The sequence below is a fragment of the Vanacampus margaritifer genome, chromosome 3 (assembly GCF_051991255.1).
Source record: "Vanacampus margaritifer isolate UIUO_Vmar chromosome 3, RoL_Vmar_1.0, whole genome shotgun sequence".
NCBI lineage: Eukaryota > Metazoa > Chordata > Actinopteri > Syngnathiformes > Syngnathidae > Vanacampus > Vanacampus margaritifer.
In genome coordinates this window covers 17,842,558-17,863,981 of record NC_135434.1, presented here as the reverse complement: position 1 = coordinate 17,863,981, position 21,424 = coordinate 17,842,558, and the positions used below count along the sequence as shown (strand labels likewise).

Genomic DNA, 21,424 nt, shown 5'->3' with positions numbered 1-21,424 from the left:
ATACTAAATTATGCATTATTTAATCATACTGTAAGTGCATAGCTAGCCACTAGGACTAGGCAGTCAGTCCTACATCATGTACTACTTCTACTGTATGAGCCTTTACTTATATTGCTGAATCCACATTCACTACTAAAACACCCACATTTGGGCCTCTAATGCAATTGGCAGTGTAGTGTATTAAAATTTACTGTATTTTGAACCCAAAGTCAATAGCCCGGTCCCTACATGGCTCCGTCCTCTCTAACCAACGTAGAAGCCATTATACAACAATCACAACAACAACAAAAAACATGTAAATTCAAAATGTAAGCACTATGCAGAAAAGGATTTTGATACACTACAAGAGTAGTAAAAAAAATGTACACTGTATTTCTATACCATTGATAATTTGCCACATTGGCTCATTTAATCATTTTGTGAGTCTGATAATAAGAACAAAAATAGATTTTTATTTTTTTGAAACTTAAAATTATATGTTCCAACTAGACAGTACCTCTACAAATCAATTTAAACGCTTTGAAAGAGAAGTCATGCAGTAAAGATAGGCTTACGTTAAAAGGTCCAACCACTACAAACTAAAGCTATTTCTGGTCATGTTTTTTTTTTTTAATCATCATTATTATTAATAATAATATTTCTTGCACTTAACCACACTTTATCTGTGTGTGTTTACAAACGTTATTTTTGTGGGAAGACGGAAGTGTGCCGAGTGGGAGGAGACGAGGGCAAACATCATCATCAGCTTTTAACACCACGCAGCTTTTTCTACGCCTGTCACGGTAAGATGTCGCACCAAATTCATTGTGTTTACGGTGTGATTTTTAAATCCAAAGTGCGCACTAATTCGCTGTGTAAGTTTTAAAATAGGCCGAAAGATTAAGAGCTTAACTATCCCAGCAAAAGCTTCCTTAACCCTGTGCTTAGAAGGTCATGTCTCAGCTGAGCTTGCTGAAGAAGTGGCTAGCTGACACTGACAGTCGCACCGCAGTAGCAGCAGCAAGCAGAAGCTAACGTTAGCATTTAGCAAGTCTTTCATTCATCTGACTTGTAAACATGCAGGAATGGGCCAACCAACTATGCGTAAGTAGTTGGAAAGATAGCGTGACTACACGACCAACCTGGAGCACAGGCTCAAGAAACTTGTCGGTTAAAATAGTTCTCCCCCCCCCCCCCAAACACACAAGTCTGCTCCTTGCTAGATTATCCACCGAATAGCTTGCTATGCTATCACGTTAGCTCGATGCTAGCGAACCTTATAATACAATCTCTGTCTGATTTAACAGCGCGTAAGTCCTCGCCCAAGTACACGTAGCGCTAGTCTGACAATATCTTAAACGTGGAATAGCAGTTTGGTGTGAGTTTGAGGTGTTATCTGTAATTTGTCGCTGTTTGGTTAAGTAGCTGGTTGGGCAACTTGAGGCCAGCAGCCTCTCTTGATGATGGTTGCTGACTCGAACTAAATAAATAACGTCAAGATGTCTTCTCCTCCAAGCATCTTATTGTTAGTATCCTGATACTGTTACAAGATACTGTCAGGCAAAACATCAACTTTCCAGCTGTTTGCGTCACTACCTGTACTCACAAGTTACCTTACTTGTAGTATCCATGTTAATGTCGGCAAATGTAATTTTTACTTCGAAGTTAAGTTCAGTTACTTTCAAGAACACTGTCACAATGTGTTATTAAATGACAAAATAAGGGTACATTGACATTTCTGATCAATAAATACGGTCGCCCCTTCACTATATCATGTTAACTTTTTGCGGCTTCACTGTATCGGGGATTAAAAATAAAAATACATTGCAGATTATTTGAAATATTGTGGGACCTAGTGGTGAGCCACTGTCCACATTGACTGTTATTACAAATTCACCTAGCAATAAATGTGAGCAAGAATGAAAGCTTTAAAAAAAAGAAGCTAAAGTGCAGTCACTGCACAAATTATAATCCTTTCACAGGTGATGAGGGTGGAAACAGCCGCTGTACTTTCAACCGTTTTATTGAACAAATTATAGTAAGCAAATACAGTAAACCCAACACATTCTATTATTCTTAGACGACTTACCAATAGCCTTAACTGACACAGTCACTCAACATGTATCGTGTCTAATGTTGAGCCAGTTAACAGCTAGCCAAGTGGACATTCTCATTCACTGACATCCACAATACTCAACAGGCGAGGCCCACCTTCTAAAGGCACATAAACATTCAGAGTTACAGATACAGTACTACAGTGTAGAACATGAGGATGGTGACTCAAAGTAAATAAAAAAATATATATAATGTGCACCTCCATGGATATATTTTGGTTTTATGTGGAAGAAACCTTAATAAATAATTTTGTCTTTTGTGGGATAGCCTGACTGTAACCCCCATTATAAACAAGGCATTACTGTAACATACATTTTTCATTTTACCTACAACCCACTTAATTTGAGAACAGCATGTTTTTATTTTGACATTAAAATTAAATTTAAACCATAGTTTTTTTTATAATCCATCTCGAGCCAACATGAATTTGCACCATTGTAGGTCTCGTTTCGACAGTCATCATTAGAATAGTTGAAAAAATGGATTTAACTTTTGATGTTTGCTTTCTTCAGCAAAATCCATTGTATTCTCTTTTTGTTGGATCCTTGCTCTTCCAGAAGGCAGGAAGTCCTTTAGTTTCCCTGCACTTGCACTTTTAGTTTTTCCTGTTGCTTTTATGGCATTTCCTCACTGGAATATAGAGGTTCATCTTCATCACTTGTTTGCTTTTTCAGGAGAACCGACAATTTGGATCCAAGATGACAGACTCAAAGTACTTCACTACCACCAAAAAAGGTCTGGCTCAAATCATTTTAGATGTCTAAAAAACAAACAAATGAACAAAAAGTTACATTTTAATTTGATGTGAATTATTGTGCCAATGAAGATTGTTATAGTTACTTTACTTGTATCAGCAGTTAACCTTTGCAAACCTACATCTCAGGTTGAAATTTAATCAAATTTGACACAAGCACTTGTTAGCTTTTTTTTTTTTACATTGTGCGAGTGTATCTAATATGATCAGTGATTATAACTCAGTGCTTAATATCTGTTAAAGCTATGATTCTGTGCTTTCTTTCATATTCTGATTTTTTTTTTGTATTCATGCAGGTGAAATCTTTGAGCTCAAGGCTGAGTTAAACAGTGATAAAAAAGAGAAAAAGAAGGAGGCAGTAAAGAAAGTGATTGCATCTATGACTGTTGGCAAGGATGTCAGGTACGCCACTGATGTCTGATCAGGTTGATGATTACCTTCCATGTTTACTCTGTGCTTACATACAATTTGGCTGTTGCTCCTCCAGTGCCCTATTTCCAGATGTTGTGAACTGCATGCAGACGGACAACCTTGAACTGAAAAAGCTGGTCTACCTCTATCTGATGAACTACGCCAAGAGTCAGCCAGACATGGCCATCATGGCTGTCAACACTTTTGTTAAAGTACATAACCATTCATTGTCTGTCTAATCAGTTTTTCCTAATTTGACTGGGTCCCATAATATAATATATATAGATTATGAAATTTGAGTGTTCTTTCTTGCAGTACTACTTAAAAAAATCAAAAAATATGAATTACTGTATTAGCATAACAGCATACCGGTAAATTGATGTTTGTTACCTTTTTTTATTTTATTATTATTATTTTTTTTTTTTCTATACTTTTCAGGACTGTGAAGACCCAAATCCCCTAATTCGGGCACTGGCTGTACGCACCATGGGCTGCATCCGCGTGGACAAGATCACAGAGTACCTGTGCGAGCCTCTGAGAAAGTGTTTAAAAGACGAAGACCCCTATGTGAGGAAAACGGCAGCGGTGTGTGTAGCCAAACTCCACGATATCAACGCACAGCTGGTAGAGGATCAAGGTTTCCTGGACACCCTCAAAGACCTTATATCGGACTCCAACCCCATGGTACGGCTTCATTAGGCCAACATGCTAGGCAGAGATTGGCCCCACATTAACACTTTTGCTGCTTCAATGCTCCATTTTCAGGTGGTTGCAAACGCAGTGGCAGCACTGTCAGAGATTGCAGAGTCTCATCCCAACAGCAATCTTCTGGATCTGAACCCTCAAACCATCAACAAGTTACTGACGGCTCTTAATGAGTGTACAGAGTGGGGACAGATCTTCATTCTGGACTGCCTGGCCAATTACACACCCCGAGATGACCGAGAGTCCCAAAGGTAAGAGACTAAGAGTTAATTTTCACTTTTTCCACCTTTGTTTCATCCCTTATCCCTTTGAAGTCAGCCAAGTTAGTCAAAAAGTCAAGTTTCTTCTTTGTTCCCCATGATTTTTTAGTTTTTCCTGGCCCTCTTGGGGGTATTAGATCAATATTTGCAAACTTTGGCCATGTGAAGCACATTGAGACTGTTTTGTGATTAAGGGCTATATAATTAAATTTGACTTAACTTCTTTTGCCAGCATCTGTGAGCGCGTCACCCCACGGCTCTCCCATGCAAACTCTGCTGTGGTTTTGTCGGCTGTCAAAGTTCTCATGAAGTTCATGGAGATGTTGCCTAAAGACCTTGACTACTATGGGACCCTACTGAAGAAGCTGGCCCCTCCACTGGTCACTCTCCTCTCTGCTGAGCCAGAGTTGCAATATGTAGCACTGCGCAACATCAACCTCATCGTACAAAGACGGTAAATCTGTCAACAGTTTGTTTTTGTAGTATCTTGATATTACACAAGATGGCCTTAGTAATATTTTTAAATATTTTGTTACATGCTTGGTAGTTGGCTAAAATAACAAGTGTTTACTTTTCAGACCCGAGATTCTGAAACATGAGATGAAGGTTTTCTTTGTTAAATACAATGACCCGATTTATGTCAAACTGGAGAAACTCGACATCATGATCCGCTTGGCGTCTCAAGCTAACATTGCCCAGGTATAAACAACCAACACCACTAAAGCCTTTTTTCGTATACTTTTGTGGGGGTACATGTTCTGCACAACATCTATCTCATATCTTGATGAGTACTCTGTCTTGCTGCAGGTGCTCGCTGAGTTGAAGGAATATGCCACTGAGGTGGATGTGGACTTTGTTCGTAAAGCTGTCAGGGCCATCGGACGCTGTGCCATTAAAGTAGAGGTGAGATGGTAGCTAAATGCTAGATGTCGTCATTATGTTAATATGGATGCGATAGATTGTACAGTTTTGTATAGCCCCGATGATTAATGAGTCATGTAGTCGAAAGCCATTTTTATATGTATAGTGTACACTCACAGGCCATGGAAATACTGTTTGCAAATTAAATGTCCCAGCTTTTTTTGGAACGTGTTGCAGGCATAAAATTCAAAATGAGTAAACATGGGGGGGAAATAAGGGGTATCAATATTAGTGTGTTAATTTAAAGTTCCTTTAACGCCACAAATTTTTTAAAATGCGTGATTAATAACCACCCCTTACTTGGAAAGCCTGTACTGGGGGCATTCCAGTTGCAATGCAGCAGACACGTCCACATCAAAATTTAGCAGTCATGCATATATTTATGGAGTCTGGTGTCAAGTTGTATTTTACAATTTTAAAAATTTGCATAATTTCACAAGTTACTTAATGTTAAAGATTAGATAGCTCTTAACATGAAAAGAAAAATGCACTGAGTTGTCACCACCGTCTTACAAATGCAATTATGCCATCTAGTGGCAGAAATGACCAACACAAATCAATATTACACTCGTTTTTCACAGTACAGTACATCTTATAATTTTAACTTAATTTTTAAAATTATTATTATGAAACTACTGTATCAATGACTAAAAGATGCAGCCGTATTTCTATTAAAAATATTCCCCCTTTTTTGTTAACAAGCATATGAAAACTTAGAAAAGCATTATTTATTGTACATTTAGAACAGAGGTCCCCAACCCTGGTCCTCAGGGACCGGTATCCAGCCTGTTTTCCATGCCTCAAACAGCCAACACAGGTGATTCATATCATCAGCTAATCAGCAATCTCTGGAGAAGGCTGATAACAATCTCCACCTGTGTTGGCTATGGGAGGCATGGAAAACAGGCTGGATACCGGTCCCTGAGGACCTCTGATTTAGAACATATATAAAATTTGCGTTTAATCGTCAGTTAACTATTGAAGTCATGTGATTAATTACGATTAAAAAAAGTAATCGCCTGACACCCCTACAAAAATACATTAATGCTTATCAGTTTGAAATATGTCTTGTCTATTTTAGTGCATTCAAGTGAGCATATGTTGAAAGGGATTTGCAAATCACTGTATTTGATTTGTATTTACGTTTTACACACATGAGTAAACATGCTGTGTAGTGTATAATGAGATTGTCATGATTGGTAATGTAATTTTCTGTCAATAGCAATCTGCAGAACGCTGTGTCAGCACGTTGCTTGACCTCATCCAGACAAAGGTCAACTATGTTGTGCAGGAGGCCATTGTGGTCATCAAGGATATCTTTCGCAAATACCCTAACAAGTAAGTACCCTGATGGACATCAAATGGTAACTAGGGTTGCTCCTCTTTTCCTCAAATGTACATAATGTACATGTGATCTAGGCACTTGGGCATTGAACCGATTTGTGACAAATTGGTGCATCGACTTTTCTCATCTGCAATGACAGCTTGAAGTTGATTAATCGGCCATTACATATTTTGGCATTGATAACAGACACTTTAGAGAAATCGGCAGGTGGTCGGTTAATGTAGTGCTTCAAGCGCGTGGAAATACCTTCGTAAATGAGACTGGGTAGCATGGTCACTTGCAAAATATGTAAGCAAGCCTGTTCTCAAATATAACAAAACACCAGGGCTATGAACACTTATTTGAAAAGCTGCTCGCCAACGTTAGCTGTCAAACATCTTAAATCCTCACAACAACCATAAGCATATTTACCAAACGGCCTTCTGGAACAGTGAAACGACAGAGAATGTACTGTGGCGTCTGTTTACATGATGAAATGAGGACAAACGCTTCTCGAACAACAGTCTTTCTTGTGAAAATGAATGGTGAATTTGGGCCGTAACTATGCCAAAAACAAAACATCCAGCACGTGTTCCACTCAAGCTGTCAGCCTACAGATGTGCCGGTATACACCTCTCGTTTCTTCGTCGCCCTACGCTGACTCACTCATCCAATCACAAATCACACCCAGAGACCTTTATTGCAGGGTTTACGTGAAGCCTTTTCAGGTGGTATAACCAAATTGTGATGACCCTGCCAGAACGTGCACTGTCACTGTATATCACTGGCTTGATCCAATACCTCACATATCATAATTTGGTCTATTTAATATTTGTTCAAAAATTGATACATTAGTCGGACACGTGTGTATTGTTTTTGACAAATTATTCACCAATAAGATAACTATAATAAAATAAAATATTGTATATTATATATTAAGTGTTGATTTCATCACATTTATTTTTGAAGTTATGCATTTTTTTTTTCAACTCTGAGTCCAGACTATATGAACACCCGGTAGAATACACAACAAAAATAATTTAAAAAACTAAATACGTGAATAAAATGAATGAAAAATATCTAGTGGCTATCAAAAGTCCCATTCAAACGATGTGGTTGTATAAGCCTTTTGAAGGCAAGTGTAAGAAATTAAATTACATTTGATACAACAGTGAGTGCTTCAAGTATGTTTAGGATGAGTACAGTATCTCACATTTATCTGGAGTTCAACACAACTTGTGGTGTTGCAGTCTGAACACCGGGTGACGCACTGGGTCCCACCCACTTAATGACGTACTTCATTGAGACAGCCAAAGAAGAAAGTCATGGAGGTTGAATGGATACTTTAGTATCATGTACTGAGTGAACAAATATAAATAAAAGACTGATTGCTGAGAATACTACACACATTTTGGGGAGCGATAACCAAAATTAAATAAGCAATCACTCTTATCACTAGATGGAGAAATATATTTATTAAAACAACATGTTTATTTACTGCAGATACTTGTGGAATGTTTACGGGGTATCAAGAAAATATTCTCAAGCATTTATTATGCCTATAGACGAGGAGTGATTTGAATATGAAACAACAAACAAGCAGAACTTGATTTTTAGTTGCAATGCATCTACGATGTTTGCAGGTATGAGAGTGTGATTGCCACTTTGTGTGAAAACCTGGACTCACTGGATGAGCCGGAAGCACGTGCAGCCATGATTTGGATTGTGGGGGAGTACGCTGAGCGCATCGACAATGCTGATGAACTACTTGAAAGCTTTTTGGAGGGTTTCCATGATGAAAGCACTCAGGTGGGTTTAGGAGAATGCAAGCTGATTTTAATGTCAATATGGAACCGGGGCTCAAATTCGATCATTTAAAGATTGGACAGAAAGGTTCCGTCTTTCCAGTTAACCTTGGGCAAAGTCAATGTTTTTCAGGTAATTGTTGAAGAGGTTTTAAAATGTTCTGCTTTTTTTCCCCTTTCTGCAATTCAGGTGCAGCTGCAGCTTTTAACGGCCATTGTTAAGTTGTTCCTCAAGAAGCCGACCGAGACTCAAGAGCTGGTGCAGCAGGTCCTCAGTCTGGCAACTCAGGTAAGAATAAACCATTCCCATTTCCATTCTCAATTGCATGGACGTGATGTGTTAATGTTTCCTTCCTCCTAATGTGTCTTTCCCCAGGACTCTGATAATCCAGACCTGAGGGATCGTGGCTACATCTACTGGCGTCTGCTCTCCACTGACCCAGTGGCTGCAAAGGAGGTGGTTCTGGCTGAGAAGCCTCTGATCTCTGAGGAGACCGACTTGATTGAACCCACACTGCTGGAGGAGCTCATATGCCACATTGGCACTCTGGCCTCCGTCTATCACAAGCCGCCCAGCGCTTTTGTCGAGGGCAGCCGTGGTGTTCAGCATAAGAGACTCCCCGGCAGCGCTGGATCGTAAGACACTCTCTTGTTTGAGCACCGCACTGCAGGAAGTGCAGATGTGAAGTGCATTGCATTCCTCGGGGTAGTTGAAATTCTTTGAGTGAAAATGCTGAATGATAGGAATAGTTTCTGTTGCTAATTAATTAAAGCTTAGGTTGTCATCCACAACATTGAAATGCCAAAACATCCAGACTATCCTCTTTGTTCTGTTGTTTATTATATTTAGGCTCCTAGAGTTCTTAAAAGTATAAATAGGGTATTAATTCACCTCAGCCAGGCCAGTCTTCTTTCAGACTGGTGATATTTGACTTTTCCTCACTCTCTTTCTGCCAGGGGGGAAAGTGTGGAGAGCCCGGACACAGGTTCTGCTCCTGTTGCTTCTGAGGCGCCCCCTGCCGTTATCCCGTCCCAGGACCTTCTGGGAGATCTGCTCAATCTAGACCTGACACCTACAAGCACAACTGGACCACCACCACCCTCCTCTGGCCTGCAGATGGGTGCTATGGACCTTCTTGGAGGAGGACTGGATAGCCTGGTAAAGCCTTTCAACAATTACTTTGAATGTTTTTGCTCTGTGCTATCTTTCTTTTTTATTATATATATATATTTTTTTTAATTATTATTTTTACAATTTTATATTTTCCTTCCTTGTTCAATGCTGCACCTGCAGATGGGGGATGAGTCTGAGCCGGTAACGACACGGAGGGGAGGGAACATTTTGAAACCATTTTAAACATTACAATGAATTTGTCCACATCTGAATTTATTCTCGTGCATAATTTCATTTATCACCTGTTACCTGATACAGTATATAGGTGATACATAGTTGGACCCAAAGCCCCAATTTATTGTTTACCTGTGGGCTCTGCAATCTGTTTCATCTTTCAATCAGCCGCCCGTTCCCCTGCGGACGGACACTCCTCAGTCACCGCAGCCCCCCCGTCAATCCCCATCGCCCCCAGATTACAGTCCCACTGAGGTTGGTCCAGAGGACCTCACTGGCGAGAGACTAGAATGCACTCTTGTCCCCTGATGTACCACTGTGACCTCTAGATTGATTTACAAATTCATCTGATCTGTGCTTTAGTTAAGGTTTCCACAGTTTTTTTTGTAGTTGTTGTTTTAGGGAACGTTACCTGTGTGTTTTGTTTAAGTGACACCCCACTTCCTACACACAGTAGTTTACCATTCTTATTGTTTGATGTCACCACCTTTTTACACCACGATCACGACTCTTAGCGAGCAGGATATACTCAGCTGTCCTTGTATGCCCAGTAAAATGTTTTATCCTCCCCTCCTAGTTCCCATGCTTGCAGCTGCTCACTCGTCATCCAACCTCCTCAAACCTGCACAATATCACTTCATGTTACACAAGTCAATAGCCTAACCTTTTGTTTCACTTCCAGCTTGGCGGAGACCTTGGAGGAAGTCCTGCTGTAAGTTGTTATAATTCACCTCGACCTTCAAGCAGCTTTGCACTGATTGATTTTTGTTTTCTGACGTGCAGATGACATCTGGCTTTGGTGCAACGCCCACTGCCGGACCGCCATCTTTCACTGCCCCTGTAAGTGGGGGTCTTGACGACCTGTTTGACCTTGGCGGTGGAGTTGGCATGCAAATGGGAGCCTATGTACCTCCTAAAATGGTGAGTTTAAAGAATACGTGTTGTTGAGTGACTTGGGAACATCACTGGGCTTCTTATTGATAGAAATTATTCTTTTTCTAGCTTTGGCTTCCAGCTATGAAGGCTAAGGGTCTGGAGATTTCAGGCACATTTGGTCGTCGAGCTGGGGTCGTTCAAATGGAGATGACCCTCACAAATAAAGCAATGAGTGTCATGACTGATTTTGCCATTCAGTTCAACAGAAATAGGTAACATCTTGTTTGTCAGGTGTCAGCAGTGAATGTACAGTTTTGTCATTTACACTCATTTTCTCCTCTCTGGTTTTAGTTTTGGTTTGGCTCCTGCTGGTCCTCTCCAGGTTCTTACTCCAGTTAGCCCCAACCAGAGTATAGAAGCGGTCCTTCCTCTCAATACTGTGGGGCCTGTCATGAAGATGGAGCCTCTCAATAACCTGCAGGTAAGGTACTCAAAATGTGTACTTCTTCGGATGTGGGCGGAGGACTTCCTGTGTACTGCTAAATCTGTATTTTGCATTGTTCTAGATCAGGGATGGGCAACTTAAATATTAGATGGGGCACATTTTTTCATAAGCGCTACTGTGAGGCCATGCATATCTTAACCAGATGTATTCCATTTTAGAGACAAAATGCATGCCGTCCTGCAAATTTCAAATTTGCATGTCATTGACACACAGAAATGCATTGGTAGTTTTTTGTTGTAAACCCTAAAAAAAACAAAAAAAAACGTTGATAAACCCTCAACATGTGTTTTCCATGAAAAATGGGTGGTGCTCCTAAAGAAAATAAATAAGACACATGCTGAACTGTAAAAATGTGGGGTCATTTGGAGTAAACATTTGAATAATTTCAGGAAACATTTTTATAATCACTAAAAATCAAATGATAAAAACGTTTTTGTTTATTTTATTTATTTATTTTAATTGAGTGGTCCACAGGCTGCCAGTTGCCCATCCCTGGTCTACAATTGTCATCCATGCCCTACCCTCTAAAATGATGCAAAAATGTAATGACCTGATGATTATCTGATGATTTTAAACGGCAGTCATGATGACTTTTCAGGAGACCCCCAAAACAGCTTGTTTGAGCAACCATTAAAATTGCATCGTCAGAGAGAGCAAAGCATTTCCAACACCTTAGGTTGGTCTATAATGAACACTTACATGTGTGGACTGAACAATAATAGAGATTTGTGAAAAAATATCAAATTAACCAAACTGTGACATAGAAGGCTTCAATCCGACTCCAGCGTTAGACTCAATGGGTAAACGTAAAACACCAAAAATATTTAGTGGTTCAAGCATTTCTTTTTCTTTAACTTCATTCATGACTGTTTATAATGTGATTGTGCTCTTAGTCTAATTAGTCTATTGTCACTTAAAAGTTTTTGTTTCTAAAACACACAATAACGCCGCGCAGTAATTTGAATTCGACAGAATAGTGGATGGAGCAGTAGCTGTCGAAAGAAGATAAGAGCTTCTACAGGTGCGGGGCAATCCTTAGTTGTCATGCAATGTGTGGTTCCTTTGTTTCTCTTCGCCTTCTCCAGCTTTCTATTACGCTTTGATGGGCACCACTCTCTAGTTTGAAACGCTCACAGATAATTTCAGGGGGAAACAGTTTTTGTCATTTTTTAGTGCTGGTGGAAGGTAGTGTAACAGAACATTATTATGAGTACTTTTTAAACCACTGATGTGTGGTTACAGTTTTTGTAGCCTCCACACTGACTGAAACATTTTATGGCAAATGTGCACATTAAAGAGAAAAGCTTCCGTGGCTTAGGACAGAAGCATAGTGACTGCAGGCTATTCATAATTAATGGCAATCACCTGCTGCGTTGAGCGGGGCGCCAAACCCTCAAGTGATCAGTTTAGCTAAGACAGCAGATTGCTTCATTAACTGCAGCCGCATTAATCATTCGTCAGTACTTCTACTTTATCTCCCTGACTCTGGGTTTAAAATGTTCCTCTTATTCATCTAGGTGGTCTTCATTAGCAACCTGTGGTAACAGCTGGAGCTGGACAAGAGTGGATTGTTCATTGGAGATCTCAAGTTCAATACACACCATGATAACTGTTATTGTCAGGAAGAAATATACTCTGTGAAAGAATTGGGGCCTGATTTGCTAAGTTCCCAAGTACTGCAGCAGTCGCTAAATTGCTTGTACACTCGTTACGATTTTGCGTGCTGAATGCTGATGGTGGCTGTGTAAGCGTGTGATCAAAAGAGGCAGTATGTGCTGTACTATCAGTTTGTACAATTAGACTACCGATGTGTGACTGAACTGAACAATAGCACACTGATGAGAGTTTGTCGATTCCCAACCACATGCCTACTGATGTGCTTCAATGAAAGTTGCGACCACTGGTGTTCTTATTGGGAAAGCTTTTAAGGTTGCCCTTACAGTGTTTTTTTTTTTTTTTTTTTTTTTTTTTTTAAACCACAAACATGGAATGATTGTCAAAGAAGTAGCGGATTGGCCGAAAGCTCTTGGCCACAATAGCACCATTCGTCGACTGAACTTTTACATTTTGCGCCCAACGCTTTCCTTTTTAAGCCACAGGTACAAATTAAATTTAGATGGCCGTAATTTAAAAGCTGCAACCGCTAAATTAAGCCATAAAAACAAATGACTACATACATTAGCCGCATTGTATTGTTAGCCGCAGCCCTCCACGTTATAACATGGGATATTTGAACGGCACACGTGTGCATCATTGTGAAGCGGTTTGTGAAAAAACGGAATTAATGAACAAATCAATGAATCAAAGTAACTTGTAGTAAACAACAGGAGCGCGCCTCAGCATCCTGTTGCGTTCCCTTGTTTTCTGTTTGCTCCATGAAAGGCGTGCTGGGTCGATAGGTGGGGGTCGGTGACGTCACATAAATACAGTACTATGTATTCAGTATGAGGGCGGACTCGGACACTTTCATTTGTCCACTGTGACATATTTGTTATTTGTTAATTTCATTGGTCAGATGTGACGAAGCTTGAAGCTCGTCAGTAAAAGTTCATAAATAAACCGCAGCAGGGTTCAAAGCATAGGGAACATAGTAGTGGCTTATAGTCCGGATATTACTGTATAGTAATTATACTGTGTATTGTATAAATATCATTGTCGGACAATCATAAGGAAATTGGACATAGAAAAGAAAAGATTAATAGAATATGATATGCCATGGTATTTTTCATTGGGCATTGTCTCTGCCATGTTGCATCACCATTCACTTCAAAGTAGTTTCAGAAAGTCGTCCATTCATAAAAACTAGTTGCACAACCTAAGTTCACTAACATTTGATCGTGTTGCTCGGTGTGCAGCGGCCATTAGCGGAAGTGGCAAACAAACATGCTTTTATAATTAACAAGTTTGTGGCTTTATTGGCCCTCTAGTCAGAGAGAAATTAATTTAACAGTAGGTTTTATATATGATTGTGCTCTGGTTAGTGGTAGAGTTGCACTGAATTGCCTTTTTCTTCTGTGAGCTAAATAAGGTGATCAGAATGGGAAGGTCGATCAATATTTTATCAGTATTGTAGTAAACACATTTTTAATTGAAAGGCAAAAAATGTTACTGTGCATCCTCCACTCTTGTGAATAGAATGCGAGCTAATGTGACATAAGGTATGAGTGACTACAAAAGACACTTGACATGTAATTATTTTTTGCATTGCGTTCTCTTCCAATCTTCTTCCTTTCCCCTCGAACACTGCCGGTCTCCTAGGTGGCTGTTAAGAACAACATTGACGTCTTCTACTTTAGCTGCCAGTACCCCATCAGCATGCTCTTCGTAGAGGACGGGAAGATGGGTGAGTGCTTTGGCTGCAGCTCTTCACTCCATGCCCTGATATCCCTCTAATGTGACTTTCTGTCAGTAAGGGCCTTATTGGCCAATTGCCTATTAGATCTCATGTGAAGGGTAATATGCACTTTTATATGTTTTATTTATTTATTTATTTTACATCTTGCGTGTGTTTAGATGTGTCGTGTTCAAAAATGAGTACCTCCCATGCAATGTTTGTGTACTGATATTATCTCATTATCTCAAAGACTTTGCACTCACCATGTGCTCATCTTTTCATGTGCAGAGCGACAGGTGTTCCTTGCCACATGGAAAGACATTCCCAATGAAAATGAGTCAAAGTACCAGCTCAACGACTGCCATCTTAACTCAGGTGATACCATACAGTGTCGTCACACATCATATAGCGTGACAAATATGAAATTCATGGAAGCAAATTGTATTTAATGACAATTCATAAGCTTCAGTCCCTATTTGCGTTGGATAATTTGGTTTTATACAAGCATCGGAGGAACTGAGCTGGAGAAGAAATGCTAATGACAGCTTAATGGATGTTTTCCCTCCCCGATAAATCTTTTTCGCGTGAGCAGAAAAATGAGCGGTTTACAGGCTAGTGCATCACATCAGAATGTCAGACCCTGTGGAGGACATTTTATTAGGGAATTATTGACTATAGTTGTAAGTCCTAACATGCAGTGATAATGTGGCTCAAATGAGTTGTTCTTTATTTTCAAAGATGCGGTCTCAAGCAAACTGCAAGGAAGCAACATTTTCACCATCGCCAAGCGAACCGTGGAGGGTCAGGACATGCTGTACCAGTCCATGAAACTTACCAATGGAATTTGGGTGCTTGCTGAGCTCAGGGCTCAGGCAGGAAACCCCAACTACACGGTGAGTTCACACAGGATTTCTAAACATTTTCAGCTGAACACCTAAGATCCTAAAAGTTTGCTACATATTCCAAGCCTAAATTTGATAGATAACCCCAGTAAACATAAAATGCAGTTTTTAAATGGTGATTTGATTTATGAAGTAAAAACTATTCAAAGCTTCCTGACCCTGCGTGGGAAAAAAATTGTACAAGTCAACTTCTTAGCTTAAAAAAATTAAGAGAGACTGTTTTGGAGTGGTCAAAGTCAGATTTGATCCAATTGAAATGCTGTGGTATGACCATTAAAAAAAGCCATTCATGTTCAAAGACCCTCCAGTGTTGCTGAATTAGAGCAAATCTGGAAGGAAAAGTGGGTCAATAAATCTCCATGGATGTAAAAGACTCATTGAGAGTTATGGAAATTGCTTGATCTCAGTTGTTGCTGCTGAGGGTGGCCCAACCAATTATGTTTCGGGGGCAAGTACTTTTACACACAGAAGGCTTTGAATATTTTTTCCTTAATGAATAAATCACCATTTAAATACTGCATTATATGTACTTGAGTTATTTTAAACATTTAAGTGGGGAAAACTGCATGAAGAATTTGAGAAAATACTTTTTTTTTCACGGCACTGTATGTCAGCTAATGTTTATCTTGAAAACATTCAAGATTTTGCCAACCCCAAATTGACTGGAAGACTAGGGTTCAGCTCGCGCCGATTTTAATAAATAAATGAATTTGAATGAATTTCTAATGAATTTAATGTATTTGAAAGTTAAGACAATTTGAGTCGTTTCAGCAGTCTCCTTCTGACCTTCCTTTCTGGTCATTAAGTCAAACTGTAGATGAATCAGTGAAGGATTCTATTGACAGGAATGTAATTATTTTATATATACTTAGATGTTGATGAGTAGAAAAAGAAGACCTGATAGATATGATGTGCAATTATGAGGGAGTAGGAGGAGAAAATGCCTGGGAAGGCTCTTTGACTGCAATATTAGTTTGTGTGCGTGCGTGCATGCCTATTTTGTCACGCTGCATGTCTGAGCTTGTCTCAGCCTTGATGGATCATGTTTGGCTTACACTTTCTGGATGATGGGTCCTGAATGACAACTTTGGTGTGACCTCCCGGCTGCTTCTGCTGCTCACGTCAACTTTTTGTTTCTTCTGGCTAGACGACCCCATGTGACACCTTGTTCTTTCTCCGCAATCAGAATTTGAAACGGTTACACCCTTATGAGAAATGCAGTATGCCTTTGAATATTCTAATTCAGGTCATTTTGTTCTTCAGGGCATTTTTCAAAGATGGCATGTTTGATGCAGCTCTTTTATGAGGTCTGATTAGACTGCACAGGTGTACCTAATATTTAGGCAGGCCAGTGAGTTCTTATTCCTTACTTCCTTGTGACGCACAAACTGAAGCAAAAGTACATTTAAATAATGGATGTCTTTTACTTTGAATATATTCTGCTCACTGTTTGCGTTTGATGATTACGCTTTCTTTGACTCAGCAGTTTGTGGGTGTCTGTGTTTGGATGCAACTTGGGGTTGTTGCTCATTAGCAATGAAAAGAAAAGCTGGTGCTCCGTGTTCAGCGTTTGTTCTGTCGCTTGTCTCTGAGCTTGCTGGCTGCTTGCACTTTGTTCCTTGGCATGGCACGCTGAAGCCACGTCTGTGGTGGCTATTTTTAGATGAGAAAGAGAGTGAAGCCCTGCCATTGCGGTGTTTTTTGGCCTACGTTGCCCTCTGAAAGAAAATATGTTAACACTAATTGTTACAACTGCTGAACACAGACGTGAAATAGTTTCACTTTAGCAGCCTTCTCCCTTAAGAAGCAATTTAATTGGCTTCAGTTCTCCCATGATGCTTTACTTCTTGCCCTTGCATATTATAGTCTTGTCTCAGTTCTGCACTTCACTTTTCCACTAGGTTTGACTTAACTTAAACACTCACCGTCGTAACTGTGAAAGCAAATGTCATAGAAGCAAAATGGGAGGAATAATTTAAGCCGAGTTGGACATGTTGGAGAAATGGGGCACGTCTTATCTTTTGGACACATTCTCATCTGCTATCTTGTGTCCCCATAGCAACTGTGTGACCAATGATGTAGGCCTGCTTGCCCCCCCCCCCCCCTCTTCAGATGGTAATTGTGTGGGGTTTGGTTAAACCAGGTTTGAACATGAATTCTTGTACTGACCAGTGACCACCTCACTAGGGTTGTAAAACAGATCTGCCTTATGTATATATGTATGTGCACACATGGACAAAATTGTTGGTACCCCTCTGTTATGAAAGAAAAGCCCACAGTGATCACAGAAACAACTTTAATCTGACAAATGTAATAAATAAAACATTTTATGAAAATGAACCAATAAAAGTTCAGACGTTGCTTTTTGAATTGTGGGGTTTCAAGAGAATTATTTGAGGCAGGCCTGTACCAAAATGGTGGTAACCTGAGAAAAGATAGTAAATAATTTGACCGTCACAGGTGCCCTCAAACTTGTAATCAGCACTCAAAAAAACAGTTGGGTCAAAAGTAATCCAATTATGGATTAAAAATGGACCGATCCACGATTTTCTTGGGTTTCTTTTGAAATACAAAATAACTAATAAATAAAAAGAGGAAAGAAAAAAAAAGAAGAAAAAAATACAAAAAATACAAAATAACCCATTTATTGACCCAAAGTTGGGTCAAATTAACCCAAGTAGATGATCTCATCCAACTTTATGGGTTGTTGTATACAACATGACCATTTTTCTTTTGGTATAAAACACTGAAAGTTGCTTCAAAGTGACCCAAGTAGGATCTGACCCAACTTTCTGGGTTGTTTTATACAAAATTAAGTTGTTGTTCTGAAAGTTGGGTCAAAATAACCCAAGTAGAGGATCTGACCCAACAAATCAACCCAGAAAGTTGGGGAGGATCTGACCCAATTTTCTGTGTTAATTTGTAGAAAATCACCCAATTTTTGACCCAATTTTGGGTCAAACTAACCCAAGTAGACAACCTGGCCCAATTTTCTGGGTTGTTTGATACAAAATGACCCATGTTTTTACTCAGTTTGGTCAAATTGGCCCAAGCAGAGCATCTGTCCATTTTTGACCCATAGTTGGGTTATTTTTGACCCAATTTTTTCTAGAGTGAGTCAGTTGGCCTGTTTAAAGGGTGACAAGTAGCCACTGTGCTGTTTGGGGATGTGTGTGTACCACACTAAACATGGATCCTAGTGATAAAGAAATGAGTAACCTTCTAATGTGAGTGCACATCAAAACCTAAACTGTTGATGTGGATTTTCAACCTGTTGCTGTGTGATTAAAGCCTGCTTGTGATCTTTCTCAGGTCTCTCTGAGATGCAGAGCCCCAGAGGTTTCCCAATGTGTGTTCCAGAGCTACGAAGCGGTGCTGAAGAACTGAGAGGATGAAAACCAAGCAATAAACAATGGCGGGCCAGATGCTGCCGTCAGCGTCTCCTGCTTGTGGACCACATCACACTGTCATGCAGTGCAGGACGTACTGGTTGCTGCAAACTGTCTGTCTTACTGTCTATCTACCAGCTTTTTGTTCGTCCGTCATCATCTATCGCTCCATTTAGGTTTCTTTTCAACCTAATTGAGTTTGTGTGAGTCATTAGCTCCCATTAAAAGACGCAAATATTCAAAATGTGCAGGTCCAGCTCTCTGCCCTACCTGAGCCACCTGTCATATGTTAGAGTAGAGACCCAAAAGAATACTGCGTTTGGTTCTGGTCTCCGCATTCACTATTCACATCACACTCTATTTATTTTGGGTGCTATATACAGAAATTACCCCCCAACAACCCCCAAATATGCTTGAATGCTTTCTTACGCATGTGTGAGCTGCAGGCAGGTGATCTTGGCTTCATCATTAGTGTGTATTTGTTCATGTTTTTCATTTTGACACCCATATCTGGACTTTCTATAGACTGAAACAGCCCTCTGAACTCTATCGTAGTCATTCCATTCTTTAATTTTTTGTTGGTAGATGTGTGTGTGTCCGTGTGTGTTTGCGTCAGGGCAACACAATGTGGCCAGCTGAGATGAAGGCTGAGGGGGGGACTAAGTGTAAATGATGAAGCCGCTGTTCGTAACACTGAAGGAATCAGCGTGTGTGTGTTGGATGGCTGGCGAGGACAGCGCTCAGTTTCTCGCCCTTGTACTCTGAAGATTAATTTGATTTTTTTTCTTAGTCACTGCACTGATGCCCTTTTCATCAGCTCTGCAAGGTGTAAGCATCTATCACCTTTTGTATCGATTGATTTGCAGGTGGCTCAGTTTCCATGTCTGTGGGGACAGCTGATGTTTAAAAAAGAAGAAAAAAATGAATGCTGAATCAGGTGTTTGTTTTTTTGATTGATTGATTGTCCTTTGCGTGTACATCATCTAAAAGAGAAATATTAAAAGTCTTGATCAATTCTGCTGTGCTGCTTTTTCTTCTGCTGGATTTTAGGCCAAATTAATCCTGTTGATGTATGTTTTTAATTTGCCATGTCCCCAAAAAAGTTAGTTTAGTATTCCTTAGTTTTACTGTTCCGATGTTCCTTGGCTTCTATGTCGTGGGAGTCGCTGAGCTTGTGAGCGGAGTGTCTTGCTGCACTGGCGAGAGATCAACTGCATGATCTTAGCCCATCAAGCCCAGAATTTGTCGCGCATAAGATGCAGTCACAACTGTATGTGTATTAAACCCACTCTTGATGAACTGATTTTTTTTTTTTTTTTAGATAGCTTCAAATAACATGTTCTGTTTTTCTGCTTATTAAATTTTGAGAAAAGGCAGAGTCTGTGCCACAGAGATAGCACATCACACACAGAACTGAAACTTGTCTACCCCAAGACAAAATGCATGTACTGTACTGGGTTTCTCTAGCGTATCCTGGGTCTAACATCTGGCTTCCTGTTCTTGGACGGTACAGAACAGTGAATATGAAACCAATGGAACCACATCTATAAAAAGCCCCATCGACATAATGACTGCAGGTACAAATTCTGCCTATAAAGGTTATGAGTGAGCACATCCCTGACAAAGAGCGGCCTCTTACCGTACCGTAGTTGAAAACAATCTGACATTACTGGCAATGCGGCTTTAATGTTGGCACCAGATGTGCACAATAAAAACTAGGGATTAAAGCTACAGGACTCTGCTCCAACAGCACCCCCTGAAAGATGGACACGTTTGAATGTATTCTCCAAATCCACAAAGCACATTTGATTGGCCGATTGGGCCAACTTCCATGAGAAACAAATACGCTGATGCTCTTCTGCAGAAATAAAGACTATTAGCAGGGGGCACTCTACTATAAAAAGTTTATTTTTTGTGTTTATTATTTCACAAAAATACAGCATGATTTTAGACGAGCACACATATCCCACTGGATGTCTACATTTTCTCCTGCGATTCCAATACAAAGGTGGATGAAAGCACAGAGCATTACACGTAGAATTGCAATTCCATTGTCGTGAATTTGGTAAATTCATCAATCCCTTTGTCTAAAATATGCCCGTAGATCTCAGTAGCCATTCGGAAAAAGATCCTTGTTGACCTTTTCGAGACAGACGTGGCGAGTTGCTTCCTCGGCTCTGCATACAAAGCTTCCTCTTTCTCTCACAATTTCCTTCCACCATCTTGAGCTTCATCCACTGCTCCCGAGTGCATCCTCAAGTCAAAGCGGCTCCTCTGAGAGGCCGTTTAAGGTCTGCGCCGCATTCAAGGAGCTCAGCGGGGATTTCAGCCGCATCGCTACAAGTGGGACATGATGCTCCCTTGGGCAATCAAAGGCACATGCTGATGTATTGACTTCCTCGTCCCTCCAGTCACTATTGCATGCGACTATTGTCTCGGACAATCAATAAAATTGATCAGGGGTTGTAAATGCCTGCCAACAGAGGGCGTCGCTGAATTGGACACAGACTCCTGCAGTGCAGTGCAGTGATTAACTTTGTATTCCGTATACAGTGCCGGAACGAGCCTTTATGGGGCCCTAAACAGAATTTGACAGTGCTGCCACCTCTGCTTGTATTCTACTGATACAAGTGTAAAATTTGTATGTAGGATTTTGACGCTCATCTCAGCTATTTCACTTCTTTAATATTTTCCAAGAGGCCCCAAGCAGCCATTTTGTTCACTTACACTTCTGGCCAGCTCTGTCTTTGCGGAATATTTTCTCAAAGATGTTGTCATATTACATCACGTTACACA

General features: G+C 40.1%; 1 protein-coding gene across 4 annotated transcripts; it reads left to right on the top strand.

The window, feature by feature from the left end:
* Positions 1-698: 698 nt before the first annotated feature.
* On the top strand, positions 699-19,643 carry ap1b1 (adaptor related protein complex 1 subunit beta 1). Of its 4 annotated transcripts, none has more exons than XM_077561427.1 (24): positions 699-782; positions 2,769-2,829; positions 3,145-3,250; positions 3,336-3,471; positions 3,698-3,943; positions 4,025-4,215; positions 4,457-4,678; positions 4,803-4,923; positions 5,032-5,127; positions 6,368-6,483; positions 8,113-8,278; positions 8,465-8,563; positions 8,651-8,910; positions 9,232-9,433; positions 9,569-9,589; positions 9,791-9,877; positions 10,305-10,334; positions 10,406-10,543; positions 10,625-10,770; positions 10,850-10,979; positions 14,262-14,346; positions 14,626-14,712; positions 15,076-15,230; positions 18,552-19,643. In XM_077561427.1, exons 2-24 carry the CDS (start codon positions 2,793-2,795, stop codon positions 18,624-18,626), a joined length of 2,952 nt encoding a protein of 983 aa, XP_077417553.1. In that variant the 5' UTR covers positions 699-782; positions 2,769-2,792; the 3' UTR covers positions 18,627-19,643. The 4 variants fall into 4 exon arrangements, with proteins under 4 accessions (XP_077417553.1, XP_077417552.1, XP_077417554.1 ...); XM_077561426.1 differs by lacking the exon at positions 699-782 and adding an exon at positions 887-1,083; XM_077561428.1 differs by lacking the exons at positions 699-782; positions 9,791-9,877 and adding an exon at positions 890-1,083.
* Positions 19,644-21,424: the final 1,781 nt, after the last annotated feature.